The sequence below is a fragment of the Pteropus medius genome, unplaced genomic scaffold (assembly GCF_902729225.1).
Source record: "Pteropus medius unplaced genomic scaffold, Ma_sr-lr_union100, whole genome shotgun sequence".
Lineage (NCBI taxonomy): Eukaryota > Metazoa > Chordata > Mammalia > Chiroptera > Pteropodidae > Pteropus > Pteropus medius.
In genome coordinates, this window is record NW_024340695.1 from 4743765 (window position 1) to 4771628 (window position 27864).

The window sequence follows — 27864 nt, forward strand, 5'->3', positions numbered from 1 at the left end:
CAGCAGATGCAGGGCATGTAATCCTCAAGCCTGCCCAATGCCCAGTTCCAGGCCCAAGACTTTTTTGGAGGAGGTCATTCAGCTTCAGCCTCAAGCTGGGATTGAGTAAAGGTGCTTGGGGCAAACATCGCAGCTTTGTCGAGAATGGGCTTCTCTTCCTCACTACACCAACCTCTAAGTAGGGTGGTGTACTGGATTTAGAAATAAGTACTCTGCTTCTATTTTTGTTTTCAGACAGGTAAAAGTCAAATTTATACTACAGAAAATTTGATTTTAAGGATTAGAAATATTTGTATTTGCATCATGTACCCAGTCTTACTACCTCTCTGATTTCTATAAATTAATCCCTTGAAACTTCATGTTCTTTTCATCCATAAAATGGGTATAATAATTTCTCACTTTTAGATTCATTGAAAATTTACATAAGATAAAATGTGCCCATTAAATAACTTACAGCAGTCGCTCAAAATTATGGATTCATTTTTATCCTCGACATCATTCAGAAGCATCGTTTCTTAGCTATATCTACCAAAATTGCACACAACACTTTCCTCTCTATAAAGTGGTTGCATTGGGAGCTGTATGAAACAATTAATGGTTAGAATAAAATGAAGTTGTAAAAAAATGCTACACTTATATTCCTCCATGGGCCTCCACATTGAGTCTTTCATCACAGTCAGGCCCAAACAGCTGCGTTCTCCAGAGATGTCTCAGAGGCAGACTGTCCTGGCAGTCCCAGCCCACTGCCAGCCATCTCTGGCCTTAGGATACCACCTAACCTCACTGAAATCATGGTTTCATGGCCATAAAATGATGTGATGGCGGTGCCATATCACAGACTTGCTATGAGATCATGTGTGTGCAATAGTACTACTCAAACTGAAGCAGCATCTGGACTAACAGGAGGGCTTGTTCATATGCAGGTTCTTGCGCCCCATCCCCTGAGGACCTGGTTGAGCAGGCCTGCAGTGGGGCTAGGCAATGTGCATGTCTAACAGTGCTGGGGGTGTTGATGCTGTTAGTCAGGTCCACTCCCTGAGAAGCCAGATGCACAGTACTTAATACAGACTAGCACCTAATAGAGCAACATGTTACCCACTTTACAAACACTTTTATGACTACTGTTACTACTACTTAACACCTTTTTCATATTATAAAATCTGTTGGAGATTTTATGTCTCCTTTCAGGTGTCTCTCCACCTAGGGACTCATATGTGTACTGACAGTATGGGTTTCCTGCTGCTTTCCAGGAACCTTCTCTAACTTCACTTCCATAAACCCTGTCAGATCCACACCACAGGTAATTTTAACACTATTTCATGGATCAGGAAACTGAGGCATGGAGAAGTTGTCTACTGGCTTGGGCCCAGCTAGGATAGGACAAAGCAAAAAATATCCTGGGTTTTTTAAGTTCAAGGATCCTGTTAATTTGTCTCCTCACTGCCCCATGTCATCCAACCACTGAGATTTTTGTTTTCCTGGAATGGCCTCATGTGTTTTCTTGACCTTACGGTGGTTATTTTGACAAAATGTAGTCACCGTCTAATTGACAGTGACTACATGAGATATGATCTATGATAAAAGAAAAAAGAAACTAAAGTCATACTGATGTCAAAGATTTCCTTGTGAAAAGCATTTGGAACTTGGAGTGGGGGAGTCTTGGCTTCATCAATATGCTGCTTGATCTACTCTGACATCACTATCCCTACCCCCAGCACCTCTGGGCAGCAGGAGGCATTGGTGGCAACCACAAAGCACCATGGAAAGACGGCTCTGGCTTGCCTCTCTCCAGTGCCCAGTGTAGAATTCCTAGCTAGCTTGCCCAAGAAAGCACTGATTTAATTTAGTGGAATGACTCTCAAACTCTGTCCATTCTATTGTGTGTGCACACTCTCCCTTTAGCAGCTGCCTCCTCCCCTCAAATGCCTGCTGAAGATTTTGTCTGTATTCAGGCTGTAGAGGCACAAATAGCATGCATGGCACCCTTGTGGCTGAGCTGAAGCCTGTGTGTCAGGTATAGGCGCACTTAGGTCTGCAGCATAACCCAGAACCACGCAGCTGTGGACTGTAAAGGAGAGAGCTGCATGGGCCTGGCATCAGCCTGGGAGTTTCCATGTGGAAAGATTTGGATGTAAGTCCTGTGAAGGGCACTCACCTCCAGAGATTTCTCTGCTGTGGTCCCACTGAAGGGAAATCCACCTTCAAAGCATAATGAAGAAAAGGACTGAGAGCCAGGGATCCCTAGGGTTCTCTTCTTATTCCAACAGTGAAGGCAACCCCTACACTCTGGACTTCAACTTTAAGAAATGTGACCAGAGGCCTCCCCAGAAACTGTGTTTCACATTCACTGTTGAACAAATAATCAGAATCCTCTTTATCATTGAAGGTATTAAACATCATGACTCATCAGGCCCAAGTCTAACAGGTTCTTACACTGTGAAAAATAAAATTATTTTCTAGGAAAGGACTCTAAATGCCAATCTCTGCAATTGTGACCTTGATTTTTATTATAGTTACAATCTTTCAGACAAAAACTTTATGCATAGTTTGCCCTGCTCCAGAGACAGAGTGTTCACCCCCAGCTATGTGGAGCAGCCAGGACAGGGACAGCTTCTCAATGTGGCTGCATAGGCAATCTTTCCCTGTGCTGCCCCCATTTATCCAGGGCTCACTTCCTCCAGGTACCCTGCAGATTCTTTTATAGGATGTTTACTCTTATCTCTTTGAACAGGTAACACCTGTCCTAGTGAAATCTAAGGTAAAAACATCAATTGCATTCTAAGATTTGACAATTAAAATATAGCTCCAATGTTAACAGTGCCCTCCTGCTTTGAGTGGATGGGAGAGGGGCAGTAAAACCTGCCCTCAGTAGACTCAGCCCCAGGAGGCTGTGAGTGAGCATGACCACTCCATACCATTTCCTCTAGCACAACAAAAGTTTGGGAGGAGTATACAGGCTGCTGTGAAACTAGAATCTATTTTATATGTATGAGCTTTTCAGAAAGAAAACAAAATGCTTGACTCCTTTCTTAGTAAGTCAGACATCCTCACCCTGGGCATGGTGCTTCCCAGTGCTGGGTCAATTCCACTGGCAGGGTCCAAGTGCCTGCTTGGATTCCAAGCTCCCCAAACTATCTGCTTTTTCCTAGTGGACACCTGTTTCTCTCACGCAGCCCTCTTCCTGAAGATTGCCTACCTTGCCCCAGGTGCCACGGGGCAGTCCCACAATGACAATGAGATAAGGGGACCTTGACTTCCTCTGGCCTGTTCTCCAGCTGTAAAGTACAGACCCTACTGGTGGCATGAGCTGAATGGCTTCTTGGACTCTCCTCCTCATTGGCCTGGGTGTGCTGCATGTGTGTGACTGATGGAGGGAGGCCTTACCTCATGGGACAGGTAGAAGGCAACGATGCCCAAAGGCCAGAAGCAGCAGAGCATGGAGAAGACACTGAGGCCCAGGTGGTCCCGTGGGGGCATCATGAGGAAGTTGTCCTCGCTCTCTGTATCACTCGAGTAGTTGCTCTGGAAGAGAGAAATGTGTTGGAATGGAAGAGAAGAGAGGATTAATAAAGGAACCAGTCTACGAAGCACTCTGAATGTGGAAGTGGAACCTGGAATAAGGAGAAGCCCTCAGGAAGGTCACTATTGTTGTTATTGCTTGCAGGTACTTCCTCCCAGAAGGAATGCTCCAGAGGAGAGAACTCTTGCCAATAACAGGAAGAGAAAACTCCCAGGTACAGGGCTCTTGGGTCATCCCTCAGAAGATAAAATTTTACAGAAGCCAATTACTTCACAGATCTTTCGGATGGAGCTTTGGATGGTGGGGGTAAAGGTCTAATTTATCAGAGGATAGAATTTGGCACTCTCAGAAGGCACACATACCAGTATGTAGATTCCCCTCTTTATTATGAGACAGAGGGATTTTTAAGAAGTAGCAGGGATAATTCCAACACTGACCAAACCTCCTCTCAGAGGGCATACCAGTGCTCCATGATGCTAAAGGGCTGGGTCCTGCCAATGCGCTTCCACTCTACATGCCTGGGTAGAGGATGCTTTTGCTCTAAGTGGTTATCTAATTTGTGGCACTCCACTGCAAATTTTCTCCTCGTTAGCACATGGCACACTCATACAAACTCATCCTAAACCAGGGCTACTCTATGTGCTTATTTTATACAGAAATGGAGTCATATTTTACTCCACCTTTTCTTTTCTAAAAAAGAAATGGAACATTTCCTTCTGAAAGAGGGTCATTAGCTTCCTAGCTTCCTTTGTCAGCTACAGGAGGTTATTAAACATGTGGCCTCCTGTTGCAGGCTGGAGACATTCTGGACCACACTGCAGTGCATGCTGGCCACTTCCTCAGGTGGCTTCAGAGGCAGTCACTTGAGGCACCAGATGAATACTCAGGTGGGTACTCGTGTGAATCTAACACCTACATGAATGCCATTGACATTAAGACCACCACAGCAGTGTCCCTCTTGCCTCACCTGACATTCCTACATAGCCAGACACAGATGAAGCCCACAGATGATGAAGGTACTTTTTAAAAAATTTTTGGTTAATTAAAATGCACATAAAATGCCAATAAGAGTCTCTAATCAGCATGTAGACAGCTGTGGTACTGTAGAAAAATGATAGAAGCTTCCTGTTAGGACTGCTTTTATCTAGTTGACTGCGAGAAAACAGGAATTCTGATGCGCTCACTCAAATCACAAACAAGGACCTTCTTTGGAGGGTCTCATAATGGAAGTGGGTGACGCACTATCTACACAGCACCTGTCCACAACAGACCTGCAGGACAGGAGCTCTGAGGCATCACTTTTTAGAGAGGGCCACCTCCTCCTGCTGGGCGGGCATTGTCTCTGCCCAGGTTAGTCACTGTCACTGATGAGTTTAAGACCACACAACATTCCCTCACAGAGCTGTGTCTGTGAAATTTATAGTCTTTTTACTCTGCAGCATCACTTCCCATATGGTCTCCTAAACAATAAAGGGAAATGAAAATTACTGTCTTTATATCTGTCAGAGAAGGGAACTAAATAGCCCTCAGGGATACATAATTCATGGGTGAGATTCATGGGTAGACTGAGGGTTGCCTGAGTAGAGATGCACAATTGTCAGCTGCTGGGAAGTCGAAATGTTTGATTCAAATGATGGCTGTGTAGTGTTGCCAGGCAGTCTGAATGTCTTCATAGTTGTTTCTCTTTACAGATAAGCAGCTATATCAACTATATGGTCTCCAGAACCTTGCTCTGGAAATAAGTGACCTGGAATGTCAGGGCTATATTGGAAAGGCTGAGCTGCACTTTGAAGGTCCCTCTGCATGAAATTCTGGGAAAGGAGGAACCTACAGTACCATTCCAGGGCAGGCCATGTCCAAAGAGTCCCCTTGGAGAGGTAGAGAACCAGGACTGAAAGGACAGCCACTTTTTCTAGCCCTCAACTCAGACTCTGAGCTAATGAACTTCATGCTGACGGGTGAAGATACTGCTGGTGAGTGTCGTCACACAGCCCTGTCTGTGGATATTTATTTAGGTTTTCTTTTTCTTTTTTTCCACTAACAGTTTTATATACCTGAGCTGGCTGGATTCTCACAGCAACTCTGGAAATAGGTGTTGTTCCTTTTTTTATTGTTATTTCTGTTTTACCAAGGACAAAGTTGGGCTCTGAGAAGTTAAAATCTTGAACCACCCAGTCAGTGGTTTCTCACTCCAGAGCTCTGTATTATATGCTGTGTTTGGACACCAAAACATGGCTATAAGAAAACTCCATTTTGTCTTAATTGCTTCTCCAAAGATGAGGTGCCTCCTCTGCTCTAGGGATTCTGATGACTTTGCTTCTTGACTAGTCTGTTTCATGGCAATGACAGGGAGGCCAGGATGATAGTGGCCAGTTGAAAGTTTTCCCAATCAAAGAGCCAGTGCTGTGTGAACTGCTCTCCTAGACAACATAGGCATCCTGGCAGCATAGACTTCTGTCTTCGGAAACTACTTAGAATTACACCACTATCCACATGAAGTAAAGAATTAGATTTCAGGATACCACCCCCCCACACACCAAAACCTTCACAGATTTTTATTTAGAAGTATAAGTGAAGCACACTCTGTAAATTGCAAAGTTGTGTCTACACCAAAACGATTAGTCAATTTTGATTAAAATAGATTCCAACAAATTACAGAGCATACAAAACAGCCCAGCTATTTTTATGTTCTTTCCTTCACTAGTGGACTACAAGTGACCATGGACATTGTGGACCAAATAGCAAGGAGAGGAGGCCCAGAGAGTACAGGACATGGAACAAGACTGGACTTCAAGCAGCCCAGAATCCAGGACTTCCTATGGAAGCTCACTTTCTAAAAGCACATGTACAAGAATGTAAGGGTGTTCATTCTAGAGTGTTCCTGACAATACTGTTTAAAAACAGAAAAATTATGAAAGAATTCTATGTAGAATTCTACACAGTAATGAAATAGATGGTACAGATGTTTATTTATTGCCCTGGAAAAGTTTTTCTTTTTAAAATAATAACTGAAGAAAAAAACCAGGGTAGAAAGTAGAATATATCATTTCTTTCACGATGGCAGAAATTAGATGCTTCTGAATGATAGGCATATTGTTGACTTTTTTCTTTCTTTTTGCATTTCTGGGTTTCAGGTTTTTTGTTTTTTGTTTTTGTTTTTGTTTTTGTTTTTTGTTTTTTGTTTTTTTTACAAAAAGCAAGGTTTCTTTGGCAATGGAAATTATAAAGGTGCAGATGTGCTAACAGGTGCAGGGGTCTCTATCTTTCCTCTGTCCTCACAAAGAATCCTGTGGAATCTGGTTTCCTTGAGACTCAGCATTGAGAAAGCATAGAACATGCCCATTGCCCAACGAGCAGCTGGTGGAGCAAGATTTGAAGAAACCCAACATTACCCAAAGTAGCTTACTGAGATGCAGGTCAGTCAGACATGACCACTTGTCCTTTGGACCTGTCTCACTGTGGGTCAAGATCAGAGGCCTCAGAGCTGCCCATGATGTCCACATCTGTGCTGACTAGTGCAGCAGCCATTACCACATGGAGTTATTTAAACTTAAATTATCTAAAATCAAATACACCTAACAATTAGTACTTCAGCCACACTACCATATGCCTGTGCTTAGTAGCCAGAGGCTGTTAGTGCCTCTCACACTAAATAGCATAGATGTAGAGCATTTTCATCAAATCAGGAAGTTCTATTTTGCTGTTTTTATAGGGTATGACCTCTATTAACTCTGATCTCCTCTCTTCCACCCACAAGAGCTCTTGGTAATTCCTCCAACATGCCCAGCATGCTCCTTCCTCAGGGTCCTTGCTCTTGCTGTTCCCTCAACCCAGAATTCTCTTCCCCAGATATGCACATGACTAGCTTCCTCACTTCATTCAGAGCTTTGCTCGTATTCCACTTCTCATTAGAGCTTTCTCAGATACCCTTGCCAGACTGTCACAGCTGTCTCCCACCACTATTCTCTTAACTGCCTGGTGGGCATGAGCTTATTTACTATCTGACTCCTTTACTCTTAGCACCAGGAAGGCAGAAATCTTTGTATGGCTTATTTATAGTTATACTCCGAGTGCCTACAATAGTTCCTGGCATACACTAGACATCTAATGTACACATTTCAAATAAATGAAGAATTCATGCGTGCACTTAGACAACACAAATGGCACCAACTGAAGCAGCGAAGCTCCCAGAGTTTACCCAGAGTTCCCAGGGCTTCCTTTGGGCTCATCAGAGCACATGAATGCACCGTCTTCAGCCCTTAAACCCTACCTTGGATCCTCTCTTTCCCCACCTGAAATGACTTCCCTATGCACTCCAGAATGCACATTCTAACTATCCATTTAGGTGAGCCCACAGGGAAGATGAGGGAGAATGATGACTCTGCCAGGTACAAGGCTATCTTACTCAGGGCAGATGATGAAGAAAATTAAGAATAAACTATGGCCAGAATGCAGGCAGGTGGATGAAGCTCCCCAATCTGTGTGTGCCTCTCAGGGGCACACTCGATGTTCTATGGTCTTGACAGCCATCGTGAAACAGGACATTTCCCTTTACATCAGAAGACTGGAGAAGTATAGGTAAGCACCTTTGATACCCCAGACAGGTCAATACCTAAAAGAGCTTCTACTGCCAAAGAAGGAAATAATTCCCAATGAGTCATGTTGGCAAGGCCAATGTCTGGGTTTTGAGGTCTGATGTCCTTGCAGGGCCAGCACTGGGACTATTTTCCTTCACTTGAACCATTGAGGTGGGCCACAGGGGCCTATCTGTGTCCACTAAGGGGTTTTCTTTAGGCTGTGGAAGATCAGGTGAAATCATTGTTGTCGCACCAGGGTCTCCCCAATACCTTGAAGCCCACTGGCCTCCCTTTTACTTCAAATCAGATCACATAAAAATCACAGATGTCTGCTGAGGACACACTCTGTGTAATGCACACATGGCTTGCAGATACAAGGATGTATAGAGATCTGGGATTTCAATAACATGAAATGCAAGGGAACCACATTTTAGTTTCTAAACGCACATTGCCCTAAATTATTAATTAATTATTTTGGGTATATAATTTAGTTTCTCCTACTAGGTAGCAAGCTTCTTGTAGATAGAAACTATTTTGAGATGGAGGCAAAAGTAAGCCAACAAACCCCCTCTATTTGAACACTGAAACTACTTTGGGCCCTTAAAAAAGGTCTCTTTAAATAGAGCTTGTCTATTGAGCACATTGTTACATCTGGATGGACCAAGTAGAGAACAGGGCAAGGAGCTTGGAGGAGCCCAATGTTTTCCCAAAAGTGGTGTGCATTTGGGGACCCCTCAGGGAAACCTGTGATGAAGAGGTGGAAGGGAGAGGGGAGGAGGAGAGAAGGGTCTGCGGTGTCATGGGCCTGGGGCACTGATGCGAGTGAACAGCTAGTGAGCAGTGAGGGTCTGGAGATAGTCTAAAGACCGAGGCCATAATATTCTTCACTACATGGGTAGAAACCATTCTAGAAAGAATTCCAAGTTCATGTCTGTCAATCTCTTCCTGGTGCTCAGCAAAGGCCAAAGAATTTGTGAGTTCAGGATCTAGAAGTCGGCCAGTACAAGGAGTAAAGAAGATTATGAAACCAGAGCTCAGCCTTTGCCCCTAGCCTCTTTTAAGTATGTGATGCTTAAAACACATGCTTTACAGATCAGCCCTCTCCTGTCCTGCACTATGATAGCCCAAATCAGATACAACCAGATTTTCACAGAGACAATAATCATCACCTCCAAACTAGTGCCCTGGATCATCATAGGAAGATGAAATTATGTGCAGTGTCACTAAAATGCAAGTGTATTTTACTTTCTATTCTAAATCTTAAAATCTGGAGATGGAGTTATTTTTTGTTAACCAGCTCTCCATTAACCAAATCTCTTGGGCAAGTAGAAAATGGGAACACAAGATTTCCTAATAAATGTCTATTTCTAAGTGTAACATGTTTGAGTTGGCTTCAGTAACAACAATTTAGATCTATGACCCCTTTGTTCCTGAAAATGGGGAAAACACACACTTGGTCATCTGTGGTGGGCCTGTTATAACCACTTTCTTTTTGGAGGGACATCACAGAGGACATGATGCAAGTAGCAGCATCATTTGTCAATTATTTATTTTTATTTTTAGGCGAGGCAACCCTTGGTTGACCTCACAGATTGCAAGGACCTTGTCAGCTTACAATCCTTTATTTTTTAATTTAATTTAATTTTTTTTATGCCTACAGAACCTTGTCTTCCTAGGTGGTCTCCCATCCAAGTACTAACCAGGCCCGACCCTGTATAGCTTCCAAAATCAGAGAGGATCGGGTTTGTCCAGGGTAGCATGGTCATAGACATCACTTGTCATTTTAAGGGGGACACTTTCATGCTACAGTTCATGCAGTGGGCTTGGGGCCTCTGTGAAAGGTGGGGGGTAGGATGGACAGCCCTCAGTTTCCAAAGCTGCCTGCACTCAAACAGCTCCACCTCTTCTTGTTTTACATGTTGGTTTCCCAGAAAAACTTTTATAAAACAATTGGCTCTCAGTTAAAAAAAAATATTGAAGTCATTCAGAAGTAAACTTTTTCTTTTGGCTTCCTGGTAGTATCTAAATAATTTTATATTGCTTGAGGAGGGAAGCATTTTAGAAGACAGTAATCCAACTAAGAGCTTAAAAATGAAATTTTCTGAAGATGGGGGAAAAATAAGGTTAACTCAGAAGACTTAACCTTATGAAATACAACACCAGTGTTTTGTATTTTCGGGAATGAATGCGATCCAATTCCATGGCTCATAATTTTTGGTATGTCTTTGTAAACAAGGTGCATGCAGCTCTGTGTTAGTCACTCTTTGATGGTCACCTCCAGCCTTGGCCTTCTCTTCTGGAAGTTCCCAATTTGATTCTGGGGTCAGAGTAGATGATCATAAGTATTTATGGAGATTATTTGCAAATAGACTCTATTTGGAATGGACCAATGTCAGTGTGCAAAAGTGGGAGGGTGGAAACTAAATAGACATACTGTTTTGGGTTACCTTCAGGAGCAGTGCTCTTTGTTCTATTTCTTCAAAGTTTGTTTTCCTCCTTTGTGATGGGGACTTCAGGTCTTAGCTATTAGGATATTCTCATGATCAATAGACTTGATCAGTTTGAGATTTTAATTCTCTTTTAAAAAATGTTTCAGCTTTTTCTGGCAGGGATCAGTTTCCCGGAAGGCAAGTCTAGGAAGAGTCCCTGCAAGGCAACACTCACATTTACTATGCTCAGACAGCAACCTCAGCAAAGGAAACTAGAGGAGGCTGGGGGACACACAGCCAAGGTTTCCATAGCCAAATCTGCACACTCTGGGGAGACCGGTATAGACAAATATTCCTTCACACAGAGTTGCTGTCAAGAGAGAAATTCTTCTGTTGGTGGTTACTTGTCCTGGACAAAATTCAAATTCATTTCTTGTCTGAGGAGTGACTCATTATCATCTAAAGGTTGTTGTTGTTCTGGAGTCTATAATATTCTGGAGCCAAATGCAGCAAAATTAATTAAGATTCACCTTTGTGCATGGCTCCTGGTTTGTCTTTGTTTGTGAGGGTGGAGTGTGATGATGGCAATTATCCTAGAGGGCTGTTAGTCAATAATTTAAGTACTTGTCTTCTACCTAGCTATAGGCATTCAATCTAATGGTTATATTAGGAAATAGCTCCCTGTGTGACTTCCCCTATCAGGTTAGGTCTTCCTGTGATCTGAAAGTGCTCTGGGAAACAACATAACAAAATGTTTTTTGGAACCTATCTTAGTTTTGGTTACCCTTAGAAGCAGATTTGAGTAAAGGATTGGCCTACACTTGTTTCATTGGGAGGTAACCACAGGAAATCCTGGGAGAGAAGAGGAGAAGTGGGGTATGGCAGAGAACACAGCCAATAAAGGTGTGTTACCAAGACAGGTACTTCTTTGGACTTCTAGAGTCTGGTGCTGCTGGGACTTCAGGGAGCCAGAGTGAGACCATTCCAAGCCTACCTGAATGAACCACCTCCTTTCAATTATTGGATGAAGGCCACTCCTGAGGACAGAAATTCTCACATAATGATTCATATCCTTAGATAAAGTCCTTAGGTAGGGGGAGGTCAGGCTATGGTGCTTTTCCTGCAAGGGTAGTACCTGATGAGGGGCTGAGAGCACCTGCTGCAGAACCTGTAGAGGAATGGCGGGTATTTGATGCCCTAAAAACTTCAATCAGGGCATCACTATATGGAGCAAGAACACCACACTCAGCAAACATCTAGGAGGGGGTGAAAAACATGTAGAAACACACAAGGAACATAGTGGACATTTAGGATGATAAACTCCATTTACTGCCAAATAAATAAGTGCAAAGAATAAATACACATTGTGTGTTTTCGAAGACAGGATTGAACAAAGCTTTCTATGACTTGGTGTAAAACAACACTACTTGAATCAGGTAAAAGTGACCTGGGCATACAGCAAGCAATCAATGTATGTTAATAATATATTATTTATTTTCGCTCTCATATTGTATTCATAGTATGGATATAATCGAGTTGTACACAGGACATTGGATTTTGTGAAGAAATTGAGACTGCCAGTAAAGAACCTGGAATTAAGGGGAGCAGCAAGTGCAAAGGCCCTGGGCTGGGAGTGAGCACTGTACACATATGAGTCTGTATAAAGTGAGAGAAAATGGTGTGAGGTGAAAGTATAGGGATATCCAAAGCCAGGCCATGCAGAATGCTGGCCACTTTTCACTGCTTAATCAAACCAGGGTTATCCAAGTGACCAGTAGATAAATAAAAACAAAGTCTTTTATGACCCCCATAGGGCTTGGGTTTACAACTGAAAGCCATAGAATGTCAAGTTATCATTAACTGTTAATCCAGTTTCCAAATGTGTAGCCCTCATTAAAATCTACGTTGTTTGCATGTGTGATTTTTTGCACATAAGAGCTACATATGTTATTGTGTAAGACTATGGTTGTCTTTTAAAAATCTTCTTGCTTCCACTTTATGTAACATTTGTCTGAGGACCTCAACACGTAATCCACCGAGTTCCTTACTTTTTTCAATCCAAAGTAGTTTTAAAAATGTAGATTTGGGTTGGTTTGAAGAAAAGGATGGGAACTAAAGCTTAACTCTTAGCCCAGCTTTCTTGTCATTGTAGTCTGCCTTATATTCAGGGCCCCGTGAATACAGGGCCAGTGTCTGAGATTAAGTGTTTCCTAAATTTCATGGCCTGGGCCCTCTGCTTGCCTTACCTTAGTACAGTCATGATGATACTCAACTTCACAATACTTAGAGAAAGGAAAAAATGACTCTAAGATACCATTTCTCACTTATCGAGTCACCAACAATTAAAAAGCACAACAAACCATACTGCTTGTTAGGCTGCAGGAAAACAGGCTGATGGAAATACAAATTGGTGCAACATTTTGTAAACAAATTTGTCAATAAATAACACTATTAAATACATGTTTATGTTTTGGTCCAGCAAACTCACCTCCATGAATTTATCCTGAAGATTCACCTCTAATAACATAAAATACTTATGCATAAAGTTATTATTATTACAGTATTATAGGTAATTGTAAAATATTGGAAATGACCTAACTACTCATTGAAAGGAGAGTGATTACATTAACTGTGATACATTCACACAATGGAATACAATGAATATGACCCAGCTATCCCACTTTTGGATATTTATTTGAAGTAACCCATAATACTAACTAGAAAAGAAATACACACCTCATGCAAAGAATAACGTAACAAATAACAACAACAACAACAAAAGGAATTATGAGATTAGAAATTTGTCAAAGAATGCTAAAACCTAGTAGGTAAATGGCTAATAGAATACACGTGCCTCCCTACAAAATACTTACTAATTGCAAAGAAACACCGTCATTTGGTCAGTGAGAAACTTGGCAGGCATCATTCAATGCATAATAAAGTTATCACCACAAGGAATGGGACACATTGATGTTATGGACCTCCTGATGGCAACAAGAGGGCAGGTATCACTCTGTGGTGGCCCTGCCAAAAATGCAGTCACCTAAATCCAATAAAAAAGAATCATTATCAGACAAACCCAAACTGAGGGCTGTCTATAAAATAACTGATGTGTATTCAGCAAAAATGTCAAGATCATGAAACATGATTTTTTTCCTTTTGCTATAAAAACAATATTGAAAGAATTTTAAAATTTTGAATAAGATGTATAGATTAGGTAATAGAATTGGAAGAATTTTAGTTTCCTGACTTTTATAATTGATACTTTTTTTTTTTTAGAAAATACACATGGTTTATTTGGGGTAAAGAAAATTCACGTGTGTAATTTATTTGCAAATAGCTCAGAAATACATGTATATTGATAGAAAGAAAGAACACATATAGTAAACTAGTAAGACTGAAGAAAAGGAGGTAACAAGTAAATATACAGGAATGCTCTGCACTGTTCTTGCAATTTTTCTGTAAGTCTAAAATTATTTCACACATGTGCCATTTTAGAAGGAAAAATTATATTTTAAATTGATTATTTTTCCTTTTAGGATTAAACATTGCATACTTTTTTTTCTATTGGGCTTTAATGGAAACACTATGAGCATTGTGGGAAAAAAATACTGAATTCACTTTTTTCGGGATACATGAATTTTACATTGCAGTTAGGTATTTTGTCAAGTTTGTTCTCTTCATGTTTCCACAGAGAAGCTATTTAGTGACATTTTGGTATCACATACCTGCTCAGAGGGTCATAGCACACCAAACACCTCAAAGGGATGTGCCTGAGCCAAATAGGCCAAAGATGGCTTCCAAAATAAAGCATTGATTCTGTGCACAGTCAGAGGTACCTTCTCAAAGGATAGAGCAACTGAGTGCCCACTGCCAGGGCCCATGCGAAAAAGGACTCCTAGGGAAATCTCCAGAGGATGGCTCATCAGTGCCCACAGTGATGCTACCCACAGGATATCCAACCTCAAGAGCTCAGAGAAGAACAATGGATAAAACTTCAGGCTGACGAGGATGAGGATGGGTGGGCTGGGAGTTGGAGGAGACTGGTAGATTGTGAACCCTCCCAGGAACAAAAGGCTAGTCTGGGGAACATTACATCCATTCATCCACAACTCTCCACCCAGCCAACAAATAGTCTCCGAGCCCTAGTAAGTGCCAAGAATTATTCTAGATACAGTGAGAGTGGTGCAGGTAAATACCATAGTGCCCCTTTCTTTAAGACATCAGTGGCCATTTCTACTCCCCATACCCTGTTCAGCCTTGTCCTCTACCCAGACACCAAATATCTCTTTGGCTTGAGTGAGAACCAAATATTTCTTGCTCCAGAGTGGGTAGAACGTGGATACCCCATCTGACTTGTTCGATGTCTCCTTTATCCTCTCAAAGTTTCAGGCTTTTATCAAAGCCGATAACCCCAGTGTGATGAGAGATCTTGAATTTATATCTTCCATTGCTATAACAAGAAAATCCAACTGCCTGAAACATGGAACAGGGAGATTCTTGTGTTTAGGTGATTCCAGAAACCATCTGCCTGGACCAGTCTCTCTTAGCTCCTTGCTTCTGGCCATGGACTACAGCTCCTCACATCTGGAAGCATCGGTAATCCAGGTAGGCTCCCTAGTTTGTAAGATTCAGAATATTTTCCAAACCTAAGTTTGCTTCTCTGCAAAATCCAATTATAGTAAATCTCTGGTTGTATAACAAGGGATTGGCTGGGGTGTTCTAGGTAATCAGATATCAGCCATTTTCTAAAAATTATGAAATTTCCCAATTTTCTTTACCATTCTGAAATATTCTGCTTTATTGAAAGGAAAGCATGAATTTAAGTTGTATGGATTTTAATTAGTTTAATGACTATAGAGGGAATATTAAAATTTATTAAAGATGACTGTATACAATATACATATATATCATATGTGTGTATATGTATAAACATATGTGTACATACACAGACACACTTTGAAACAATTTTAAAATTGCATAAAAGTTTTGAAAATAGAACAAAGTTTCCATTGAAATTGCCAACATAGAATGGAGAGTTCCCATGTGCCCTACTATATCTCTTAAGCAGAGAACAATGACCTAAACCAGGACGCTGACACTGGTACAAGACTATTGACTAAACCACAGACCTTAATCAGATTTCACAGCTTACCCATGCCTTCGCTTTTGTTTGTTGTATTGTATATAGTTCTACGGGTTTGTTGCAGCTATAGATTATGTAACTACTAAAACAATCAGGACACAGGATTAAAAAAAACTCCACCATGCTACTGCTGCCTCTTTATAATCACCTCCTTCCCCCAACCTTAACCTCTGACAACAACCTCTATTGTTACACTTGTCTTTTTGAGAATGACATAGTAATGGAAACAGACAGTATGTGACCTTTAGAGACTGGCCTTTTTCACTCAGCACAATATCCTTGAGATGCATCCAAGTTGCTATTTGTATCAGCAGTTCATTCCTTTTTTATTCCTGAATAATATTCCATGATAAAGAAGTGCCACTGTGTGTTTATCCCTTCATTCACTGAAGGATGTTTATTGTCAGTTTTTGGTTATTACAAATAAGTGCTGTGACTTACATGCACAGGTTTCTGTGTTAACGTAAGTTTTCATTTCTTTGCAGTAAATATCCAGAAGTAGGATTGCTGGGTCACATGCTATTTGTTTAAATTTATAGAAAAATGATAAACTTTTCCAAAGTGGCTGTACCAACAACAATTAATGAGAGTTCTAGCTGCTTTGCATCTTCACTAGCACTTGTTAGTGTGTTTTTTTTTGGGGGGGGGGGGGGGCGTGGGGATTTCAGCCATTTTAATATGTGTGTAATATGGTTTTAGAGAGATTTTAATATATTTTGGATACAAATTCTTTGTCAGAGGTGTGATTTGCAAATATTTTTTCCTAGTCCGTATCTTGTCTTTTCATTATTTTAACTGTATTTTGCAGAGTAAAAGTTTTTAATTTTGATAAAATTAAATTGATCTATTTTCTTTTTTTTATAGGTTGTGTTTCCGGTGTCATACATAAAAACTCTCTACCTAATTCTAGGTTACAGAGATTTTTCTATGTTTTCTTCTAAAAGTTTTATAGTTATTTACATTTAAATGTGAATGTAAAGGTAAATATGATGGTCCATTTCTTTTTCAGAACAATGTTGCTACACATTTGTTCAACAAATTAACTTAACTACAATACATTTATCCGCTTGTCAATATGAACTCTAGATATGAAATACAACACTGAATTGATATATGATCATTTTAAAACAGTAAGTTAAATGGATTAGTAAATAAATGGTACAGAGACAACATCTTTCTTATTCCTTGTACCAACATGCATTCAAATTTATAAAAGATTATTAAAAGAATTATATAGTGAGTACTCACATATCTATCACTTAGATTCTACTATTAGTATCTTTATGTACTGACTTTATCATGCATTTACCAATTTGTTCATCCTACTATCCATCCATCACTTCATCTCATTTTTTTGATGCATTTCAAAGTAAGTCACAGATATCACTATGCTCTCCCTAAACACTTCTGCATGCATGTGTTGACCCTAAGAAGAATATAGCTGCTAAGAAGGACTCCTTTGGTTAGTTGAGTGCAAATTTATAACCAAATCTAGAAGCCATTGTTTACATGCATGCTGCATTTCAGTGAGGAGCAACAGATGGGAGGCCTCCTGCACTGTGATCCTGTTGTCTGAGTTAACCCTTATAAGAGAGCTCCTAGGGTAGAAATTCAACCAATAGGACCAGGACTTTCCTTGTCCAATTGGAGCTACATAGCTATATCCTCATTGGTATAATCACTGACCAATCAGAGCAACTCTATATTGACCAATCAGGACTGTTATTTGGATCGAGGATTTGGAATTCTCATTTGCAGGAGTGGGCGCTCTTCTGTACATAAGTCAGTCTCACCTCCATCTTGGTGGAGCACACTTTTAGTTTCCGTCTAAGACTACATTACACCAGCTAGAGCTTTAACAATGGAGCTGAGCTGTAACACCAGGCCACCTCCCTGAGCTATTTCACAGCCACACAGTATCGTAATTGAACTGTATCACTATTAAACTGTTATACAAAAGTCTTACTGGGTCACATTTCAGTTTTCACCGAATAAAGTATTGCTTTCCCATCCTCACTGCACCCCAATTTGGGATTCCTGTTGGCATTGAATTGGTGATGACAACCTTCAGTTGACACGTGTCATCAATGAAGATTCAATATTTATTTGCACTTTTTGTCTGGTGTAAAATGTACAAACATTGAATTTTAATAGAAAACTGGGGCTTCTGGTTCTGATTTAGATAATTTGGATCAACATGACTTTAAGATATAGATTAGTAAATATGGAAAAGGAAAAGGAAAATAGGAAAAGCACAGGATTTGGAGTTAAAATTTGGTCTGCCCTCTCCAAGCTCTGTGACCTTGGGCAAGTCACCAATGTCCTGGGGCTTGGCTGTGCTTATAGGCTCACTTAGGGGCTTCAAGAGTTTTGATACCTGGATCTCTGATGCTCTGAACATCAGGGATTTTATAAGTATTTTATATGTGATTGTAAGTTTATATATGATTGTAAGTTTATATTTGATTCTAATATGCAGCTAAGCTGAAAAACCACTGGTAGGAATCATAAATTTATTATCTGTAAAATAGGGATGCCACCATAATTCCTGACTGAGCTAGAAAAAAACACTAGAAATGGACGCATGAAAGACATGAGTCACTCTTCCTGTTACATACTATCTGGTGATTGAATAGTTCTTCTCGCCTTTTTTTGACCCATGTAGAAATTCCCCTCATGTGGTAACTATCAGTTTGCTGAAATTGAAGCACATCTTGAATAGTAATTCATCAAGTTTATATTTGTGATATCAGTAAGTGCCAGTTTCACTTTCAGCATGTTAGCTCTTGCAGGACATGTACACTTTCTGTACCCTGACATGGAGTGGGACAGTTTCCATAAGTAAGTTTTGTGATGAGCTAGCAGATATTGAATCTGCTTTGTTCTCCCCTGCTCCAGTTACTCAGGTCTTCAGAATGAGTTATTTAGAATGACTTACACATCTCAGAGAACTTTAATTTATTAATTAGCGAACTCGGTGACTCCTGACACTTCTAAGAAGTATGACCAGTGGATCCAGGATGACTGTTCTACTGAACAAGTTTAAGCTGCAATGAATCTTCTGAAAGAAGACTGCAAGAAAATGGTACCCACTATCTTTTTTCATCCCCAGCTTGGAGACTAGTCTTTACTGATACATCAAATGCTGCTATGGCTACCTTTTACCTTCTGATAGCACATTTTAAGTATTTATGGACTTACAGTAACTTCTTATTTATAATGTTTTGAAACATCTTCCGGTGGCTTCCAGGTCCATGGAAATGACACAAACAACACACACTCCTCTCATTTCTCATTTGTTTGGCAGCTGGCTCTTTCAAAACTCCCCTCAAAGTCCTTATCATCTTTATCTTTGTTCTGATATCCCAAATACTGAAGATTTTCCAGTGAGGGTTGATTCCAGGTGTTATGAGAAGAGAATCACAATGAACAGATCAGTGCTTGGCCTACTAAAGAGACAGCCTCTGAGTACATCCAGCCCTAGGAGCCTGATATTTTCACAATTCTCCCCAAGCCCATGCTAATGGACAGATGGGGCTGTTACAAGGGGATCATTCCAGCTGAAACAATATGGCCCAATCTGCTAACAAAAGCAGGAGAGCTGTGTTAGTCCCTTAAACGAGCACATATATTTCCTCCAGGTCATTTCCAGAAGCAAAGGGTAAATTCAAGACAACAACATCCACTGTGCAAGGATCTAACCTACTTTCATAAAACTGGAACAGTTGTTACATTTTTAGAATCACACAGTGATACAGTATAGAGCTACATTATGACCCAGAAATTTCACTTCTGGGTACTCAAAGAAAATGAAAACACTCATTAGAAAAAGCTATATTCAATCCGCTATGTTCACTGCAGCACTATTTACAATAATATTGACTATATTTCCTATGATGTACTCTATAATCCTGTGACTGTTTTGTAACTACTAATTTGTACTTCTTCATCCCTTCATCATTTTCACCCAGTCCCTAACCCTCTCTGTCTCTGTAAATTGCCAGTTTGTTCTCTTATCTGTGAGTCTGTTTTTGCTTAGTTTGTTCTTTTTGTTCCTTAGATTCTGCATTTAAGTGAAATCATATGGTATTTATCTTTCTCTGTCTACTTATTTTATTTAACATAATTTACTCTAGGTCCATCCGTGTCATTGCAAATGGTAAAATTTCATTTATTTTTTGTGGCTGAGTAATATTCCATTTATATATGTACCATAACTTCTTTATCCAATCATCTATTGAGAGGCACGTAGGTTGCTTCCATATCTTGTCTATTGTGAATAGCACTGCCATGAACATAAGGGTGCAAAGATCTGTACAAATTAGTATTTTGGTTTTCTTTGGATAAATATCCAGAAGTGCAATTGCTGAGTAAAAGGTAGTTTTATTTTTAATTTTGCGAGGACCCTCCAAACATTTTTTCAATTTGCAACCTCACCAACAGTGTATGAAATTTCCCTTTTCTCTATATCCTCGCCAACACTTGTTCTTTGATTTATTGATGATAACCATTCTGACAGGTGTGAGGTGATATCTCATTGTGGTTTTAATTTGCATTTCTCTGATAATTAATGATCTTGAGCATCTTTTCATATGTCTGTTGGCCATCTGTAATTCCTCTTTGGAGAAATATCTGTTCAAATCTTCAGCCCATTATTTATTTGAGTTGTTTGTTTTTTTGTTGTTGAGTCATATGAGTTCCTTACATATTTTTGGATATTAACCACTTATCAGATGTATCATAGGCAAATATCTTCTCCCATTCAGTATATTGTCTTTTCATTTTGTTGATGGTTTCTTTTGCTGTGCAAAACTTTTTTAGTTTCATGTAGTTCGATTTGTTTATTTATTTATTTTGGTTTTCCTTGACCAAGGAGATAGATCAGAAAAAAAAAAATTACTAATAGCAATATCACAGAGCTTACTGCCTATGTTTTCTTCTAGGAGTTTTATGGTTTCAGGTCTTATATTTAAGTCTTTAATGTATTTTAATTCTATGCTTGTATATGGTATAAGAAGGTGGTCTAGTTTCATTTTTTCTGCATGTATCTGTCCAGTTTTCCCAACACCATTTGTTGAAAAGACTGTCTTTATCTCATTGTATATTCTTGCCTCCTTTGTCATAGATTAAATGACCATATTGGTGTAGATATATTTCTGGGTTTTCTATTCCATTCCATTCATCTCTGTATCTGTTTTTATGCCTGTACCATGCTGTTTTGATTATTATAGCCTTGTAATATAGTTTGATATCAGATAGTGTAACACCTCCAACTTTGTTCTTTCTCAAGATTGCCATGGCTATGCAGGATCTTATTAGGTTCCAAATAAATTTAAAAATTATTTGTTCTAGTTCTCTGAAAAATGCCATTGGTATTTTGATAGGGATTGCAATGAAACTATAGGTTGCTTGGGTAGTATGGACATTTTAACAATGCTGATTCTTCCTACCCATGAGCATGGTATATGCTTTCATATATTTGTATCTTCTTCATTTTTTTCAATGACATAATTTTCTGAGAACAGATTTTTTACCTCCTTGGTTAATTTGATTCCTAGGTATTTTATTGTTTTGATACAATTTTAAATGAGATTATTTTCCTAATTTCTTTTTCTGATAGTTCATCATTGTTGTCTACAAATGCAACCAACTTCTGAATATTAATTTTGTATCCTGCTACTTTACTGAATTCATTTACCAGTTCTAACAGTCTTTTGGTGGAATCTTTAGGGTTCTTTCCATATAGTATCATGTCATCTGCAAATAATGACAGTTTTACTTCTTTCTTTCCAATCTAGATGCCTTTTATTTCTATTTCTTGTTTGATTACTGTAGCTAGGACTTCCAACACTATGTTGAATAAAATTAGTGAAAGTGGACACACTTGTCTTTTACCTAATCTTAAGGAAAATACTTTTAGCTTTTCCCCATTGAGTGTGATGTTAGTGGTCATATATGGTCTTTATTATGTTGAAGTATATTCACTTTATTCCCTCTTTGCTGAGAGCTTTTATCGTAAATGGATGTTGAATTTTGCCAAATGCATTTTCTGCATCTATAGATTGATTACATGATTTTTATATTTCAATTTGTTAATGTGGTGTATCATGTTAATTGTTTTGCAAATATTAAACTAAGCTCGCATCCCAAGAATAAATACAACTTGACCATGGTGTTTAGTCTTTTTAAGGTATCACTTTGTTAATATTTGTTGAGGATTTTTACATCACTGTTCATCAGGGATATTGACCGATAGATTTTTTTTTTTTTCGTAATGTCTTTGTCTGGTTTTGGAATCAGGGTAATGGTAGCCTCATAAAAAGAGTTAAGGATCCTTCCCTCCTTCAGAATTTTTTGGAAGAGTTTGGAAAGGATAGATGTTAATTCTTTGAATATTTGGTAAAATTCACCTGTGAGGCCACCTGGACCAGGACTTCTCTTTTTAGAAAGTTTTTTGATTACTGATTCAATTTCATTGGTGGTAATCGATCATATAGTATTTTCTTATAATCCTTTATATTTGTGTGGAGTCTTTAGTTACTTCTCTTTCATTTCTAATTTTATTTATTTGGGTCCTCTCTCCCTTTTTTCTTGATGAGTCTGGTTAAAGCTTTATCAGTTCTGTTTATATTTTTAAAGAACTAGCTCTTCATTTTATTGATCTTTTGTATTGTTTTTATAGACTCTATTTCATTTATTTTGGCTCTGATCTTTATTATTTCCTCCCTTCTACTCTCTTTGAGTTTTGTTTGCTGTCCTTTTTTCGAGTTCTTTTAAGTGTAAGGTTAAATTGTTTACTTGAGATATTTCTTGTTTCTTGAAGTAGGCCTGTATTCTCAATTCTCTTTTAGGACTGCTTTTGCTGTGTCACATAGATTTTGAGTTGTGTTTTCATTTTCATTAGTCTCTATCTATATTTTGTTTTCTTTCTTGATCTCATTGTTAACCCATTCATTGCTTAGTATTGTGATATTTAGCCTCTATGTGTCTGTGTATTTTCCAGTTTTGTTCTTGTAGTTGATTTCTAGTTTCATACCATTGTGGTCAGAGGAGATGCTTGATATGATTTCAATCTTCTTAAATTTATTGAGACTCGTTTTGTGGCTTAACATTGAACTATCCTGGAAAATGTTCCCTGTGCACTTGAGCAGAATGTATATTCTGCTCCTCTTGAATGAAACACTCTGAAAATATCACTTAAATCCATCCAGTCTAGTGTGTCACTTAAGGCTGCTGTTTCTTTGTTGATTTCCTGTCTGGAAGATCTGTCTATTGGTGTCAATGGGGTGATAAAGTCTTCTGAGTGTTTTACTGTCAATCTCTCTCTTTATGTCAATCAATAATTGCTTTATATATAGAGGTGTTCTTATGTTGGGTGCATAAATGCTTACGAGGGTTATGTCCTCTTGTATTGATCCCTTTATTTTTATCTAATGACATTCTTTGTCTCTTTTTATCACTCATGTTTTAAATTCTATATTGTCTGATATAAATATTGCTACCCCAGCTTTTTAAATTTCCATTTGTATGAAATATCTTTTTTCATCCATTTACTTTCAGTTTGTATGTGTCATTTGATCTGAAGTGGGTCTCTTATAGATAGCATATGAATGAATCTTGTTATTATTCAGTTACCCTATGTCTTCTGATTGGAGTATTTAATCCATTTATATTTAAAGTAATTATGGGTAGATACATAGTTATTGCCATTTTATTATTTATATTTATGGTTTTTTTTCCCTTTTTTTCTTTTTTTCTTTTTTTACAGAAGTCTCCATTTAATATTTCTTGTAATACTGGCTTGTTGGTGATGAATTCCTTTAGCTTTTTCCATTCTGGGAAGCTCTTTATCTTATCTTCCATTTTAATTAACAGCCTTGTTGGGTAGAGTATTCTTGGTTGTAGGTTCTTGTTTTCCATCATTTTGAATATCTCATGCCAATTACTTCTACCTTGCAAAGTTTCTGTTGAAAAATCAGCAGCCATTTTTATGGGAGTATTCTTGTAAGCAACTACTGGCCTTTCTCTTTTTGCTCTTTAGATTCTGTTTGTCTTTAACCTTTGGTACTTTAATTATGATGTGCCTTGGCATGGGTCTGTTTGTGTTCCTCTTGTTTGGAACTCTTTGTGCTTCTTGGATCTGTATATCTATTTCCTTCACCAGGTTAGGAAAATTTTCTGTCATTATTTCTTCAAAGAAGTTCTCAATTCCTTGATCTTTCTTCTCCTTGGTACCTTTATGATGCACATGTTGGCATGCTTGATGTTGTCCCAGAAGTCCCTTAAACTCTCCTCATTTTTTTTGATTTTTTATTTTTGCTGTTGTAATTGGGTGTTTTCTGCTACCTTTTCTTCCATCTCGCTGATTTGATCTTCTGCTTCATCTAATCTACTGTTGATTCCTTCTAGTGTACTCTTCATTTCAGTTATTGTATTCTTTATTTCTGACTGGTTCTTTTAAAATGATTTTTATGTCCTTTTTTATGCTTACTATTTCTCTGATGAAGTCCTCCCTGAGATCATCTATTCTCTCCTTAAATTCATTGAGCATCCTTATAACGAGTGTTTTGAACTCTTCTCTGGTAGGTTGCTTGCCTCCATTTCATTCAGTTTTTTTTAATTGGCATTTTCTTCTGTTGTTTCATTAGTGGTATGTTTGTGTTCTCATTTTAGCTGCTTCTCTGTGTTTGTTTCTATATATTAAGTTTTGTGAGGTTTCCCAGCCTTGGCCAGGTGGCCTTATGTAAAAAGTATCCTGTGTGGCCCAGTAGCACAGTCTCCCTGATCACCTGCACCAGGGGCTCTGGGTGTGTTCCTTGTGTGGGTTGTGTGTGTTTTCCTGTTGTAGCTAGTCCTTGATTATTGTTAGCTCATCAGTGGATAAGATTGACTCTCTGGTTTACTGACTGTGGGGATTGGCCACACTCACAGAGTATGAGATGTTTGTAGGGGCCGACCCCTCAGAGTGGAATTTGCCTCAGCAGGATCATGTACCTTTGAAACCACACTTTGGGTGTGATGCTTATGGGGCTAGTTAGGTGGTTCTCTGTTGTATTCTGATGCCAGCTGCTCTTAAGACTCTGCAGCTGAAAGAGACTTTGGGTGGTATGCGAGTTAGGTGGGGCGGGTACCCAAGAAGTCACTTAGGTATAGTGAGCGGATTTTATCTGGCCTATGTATATTCAAGTTTCATGCCTGTACTGAATTTGTGACTTCCTGTAAAAGTTTCAGATTGCAGCAAGGCCAGCCACTGTCCACCTTGGGCCCACCGACACTCAAGATCTGTTCAGGAAATACTGTAGCTTGGATTGGGGCTTCTGGCCCACCATCAAAAGTCTCTCCTGAGCTGCCTGGGCTGCACATGTGCCATGTGAGCTGAGGGCTATTGTTTGCTGTTGAATTTGCAACCCATAGAAAGCACAGTGTGGGGTTGCCTGCCTGAGAACAGGCAGCCATAGGTAATTTGTGCCTTAGGTGGTGTGGGGGTCTCAGAGACACAAGGTAGAGTGAGCCAATCTTGTCAGGGCAATGCAGATTCAGATTAGGTGCCTGTGTTGAGCCTGTGGCCTCTTGTGAAAGTCTCAGGGCACAGCAAAGCCATCCACCATCCACTTCAGACCCACAGACACCTGCAATCTGCCTCCAAGACTCTGCAACTCAGGCTGACACTTGTGGCCAGCAGTCAGAAGTCTCTCCTGAAATTTGCAGGCTGTGTGAGCTAAGGGATATTATTTGGTGATGAATGCATGGCTCAGGGAAGGCACAGGGTGAGGCTGGCTGCCTGGCAATAAGCTACCCCAGGTAATTTTTCAGTTGGGTGGGGTGGAGTCTTTGGGAGACACCGGGTGGAGTGGGATGGCCTCACCAGGCCAATGCAGCTTCAGAATTGGCTGTGCAAAGAAAGAGTTCAACACAGGCAAGATGGAGCCCATCTTTAAACTGCCATGGAGGGGGCTCAATAAAGGAACAGTGACAGCTGTCCCTCCAGCCTTTGCTCCTGTGCCACACAGCTCAGTTTTTCTCCTATTTTTCTTGTGCCTTCTGAGCTGCTGACCCTCCACTGATGCCCAGTGTCTGTGAGTGAGCGAGTCTGTGCATGGGCCCTCTAAGGGGGACATCTGGGTTTTCAGGTTCCTTCAATTTCACCCAGAAGGCCTGAATCCCTACTGATTTTTACAGTCAGATTTTGTGGAAACTCTTCTTCCCGGGACTGGAACCCTGGAACTAGGGCCCCTCATTCCTTCATGGGGGTGCTCTGCAACCATATTCTCCCTCTTGGTGCTCAACCACCATATGCAGGTGAGGGACAAGCCTGTTTTGCATCTCTGTCCCTCCTACCAATCTCAATGTGGCTTTTTCTTTATATTTGCAGATGTATGTGTTACAATCAGCTAGACTTCAGGTAGTTCTTCAAATTGATTGTCTTACAATTTGGTTGTAATTTTAAAGCAGTCATAAGAGGAGGCAAACCTCACTTTTACTTAGTCCGCCATCTTGACCCCTTTCTCCAGAGACTGGTAGTTCTTAAATCAGAATCACCTAAAGACCTTTGAGAAAATGCTGACTCCAGAAATTTTGATTTAATTTGTTTGGGATGTGGCTTCTACATTACTGTGTTTAAAAAAGAGAGCCAGGGAGGACACAAATGCCAGATGAGGACAGGCGTTCTGGATTGAGTGCAGGCCCAGGGTCAGTGTAGTTGTTGTCCAGGCCACCTACTGTCTTTCAGTTGCTCCAGCTTTTTTTTCTGCTTCCTCCTACTTTAAACCAACAGAGTAATATTTTTCTGGCTAAAATGACCTTGGGAGTTTTTTTTTTTTTTAAATAAAATGTCAGTGGTGCATCATTCGTGATATTCTTCACATTCTTCTTATTCTTTATTTAGAATGTCTTTATTTTTGTGGTTTGTGAAAACATAATTTGCTCTTGTGTTTCAACTGGTACCAATGTTGCTAGGGAGCAGTTTAACATGTACTTCTCACCAGCAGTCCCCAAGACAGGAAGACACTCAAATGCTACTGAAGAATGCCTGCAAAGCTAACCATGTGCCAGGAGGCTCGAGTTCCATTTCTCACATATGACACAGATAATTTTTATTAAACAAAGTCAAGGTCACAAAAGATTTTCATAGAGAAGACTCTCAAGGTTTTTAGTGCTTGGTGTTTTGTTTCATTTCCATTAAATAGATTCTTTTATTCATTAATAAGTTAATCAGCACAAATATAATTATGTACCTACTCTGTGGAACTCTGGGCCAGGCACTGAATACCTATTTAGGAGTTTATGCCTCTGATCCTCACTCCAGAGCCTGTAACCTCCTCACCTACAGCTTGTATGAGGGAAGTGATCCTCAGACCATTAGGATCAGGTTGGTGCTCTCTTCTGTGGCACTTTGTCTGAAATCCTCACCTCTTCTTTGGTTCCCTTCTTTGTCTTGCTTCCCCCACTGACTGGCTGTTCTTCCCTGGGAGCATTTCTTAGTGAATCACTTGCTCATGAATTGTCATTGCTTTTTGTTTCTGGGAAACTCAACTTAAGATGACTGTATCAAACAGACAGAAAATAAACAAGTAAACAAACATATAAACAATTATATTGAAACTGTGACCTGAATCTTGGCAAGCATTTAGGCAAGTGAAAGGCAAGAGAAAGGACATTCCAGGAATAAAGAACAGCTGCATGTTTTCATTGAGAAATTGAAGGAGGCTACTGAGACTCCTGGGTAGTAGGGAGGGAGCAAAAGACTTGGAGGCAGTGGGAGAAGGTGACTGCTCATTGTGCTCCCTGAAGGTCACCATCAGGGAGTTTGCATTTTATTTAACTGTTTGGGTGATCTGCTACCTAATAATATTTAAAAAGGAATAAAAATAAAAGTCCAAGAAGAGGAGTCTCAACAGTTGAATAGTCAATCTAAAGGCTTGACTTTTCCTTTGTTTTCTGGAAGAAATAGAAGAGTAAAGTCCCATACAATCTACCATATTGAAACACATCCAGATTTCATCTGGCCTGGGCTAGTACAGTACTAGACAGTTTACTGGAGAGATGGCTATCTTTTGAGATTTGACCTCAACTTACAGAAGGCCCACCTCATTTTATCCTGGCTCCCTCCAACATCAAGCCTCCCCAATACACCACTGTTATCTCTGCTAAATCATTCTTGAATCTACATTTTACAGTCTAGGCCTCTATGGA

General features: G+C 39.7%; 1 protein-coding gene across 2 annotated transcripts in view; it reads right to left on the reverse strand.

The window, feature by feature from the left end:
• SYNDIG1 (synapse differentiation inducing 1) overlaps positions 1–27864 on the reverse strand; it is a 254701-nt gene that overhangs the window by 98800 nt on the left and 128037 nt on the right. For both annotated transcript variants that reach the window (XM_039864680.1, XM_039864686.1), the window contains one exon: positions 3385–3522. In XM_039864680.1, the coding sequence (XP_039720614.1) occupies positions 3385–3522 (138 nt within the window). The remainder of the gene's footprint in view (positions 1–3384; positions 3523–27864) is intronic.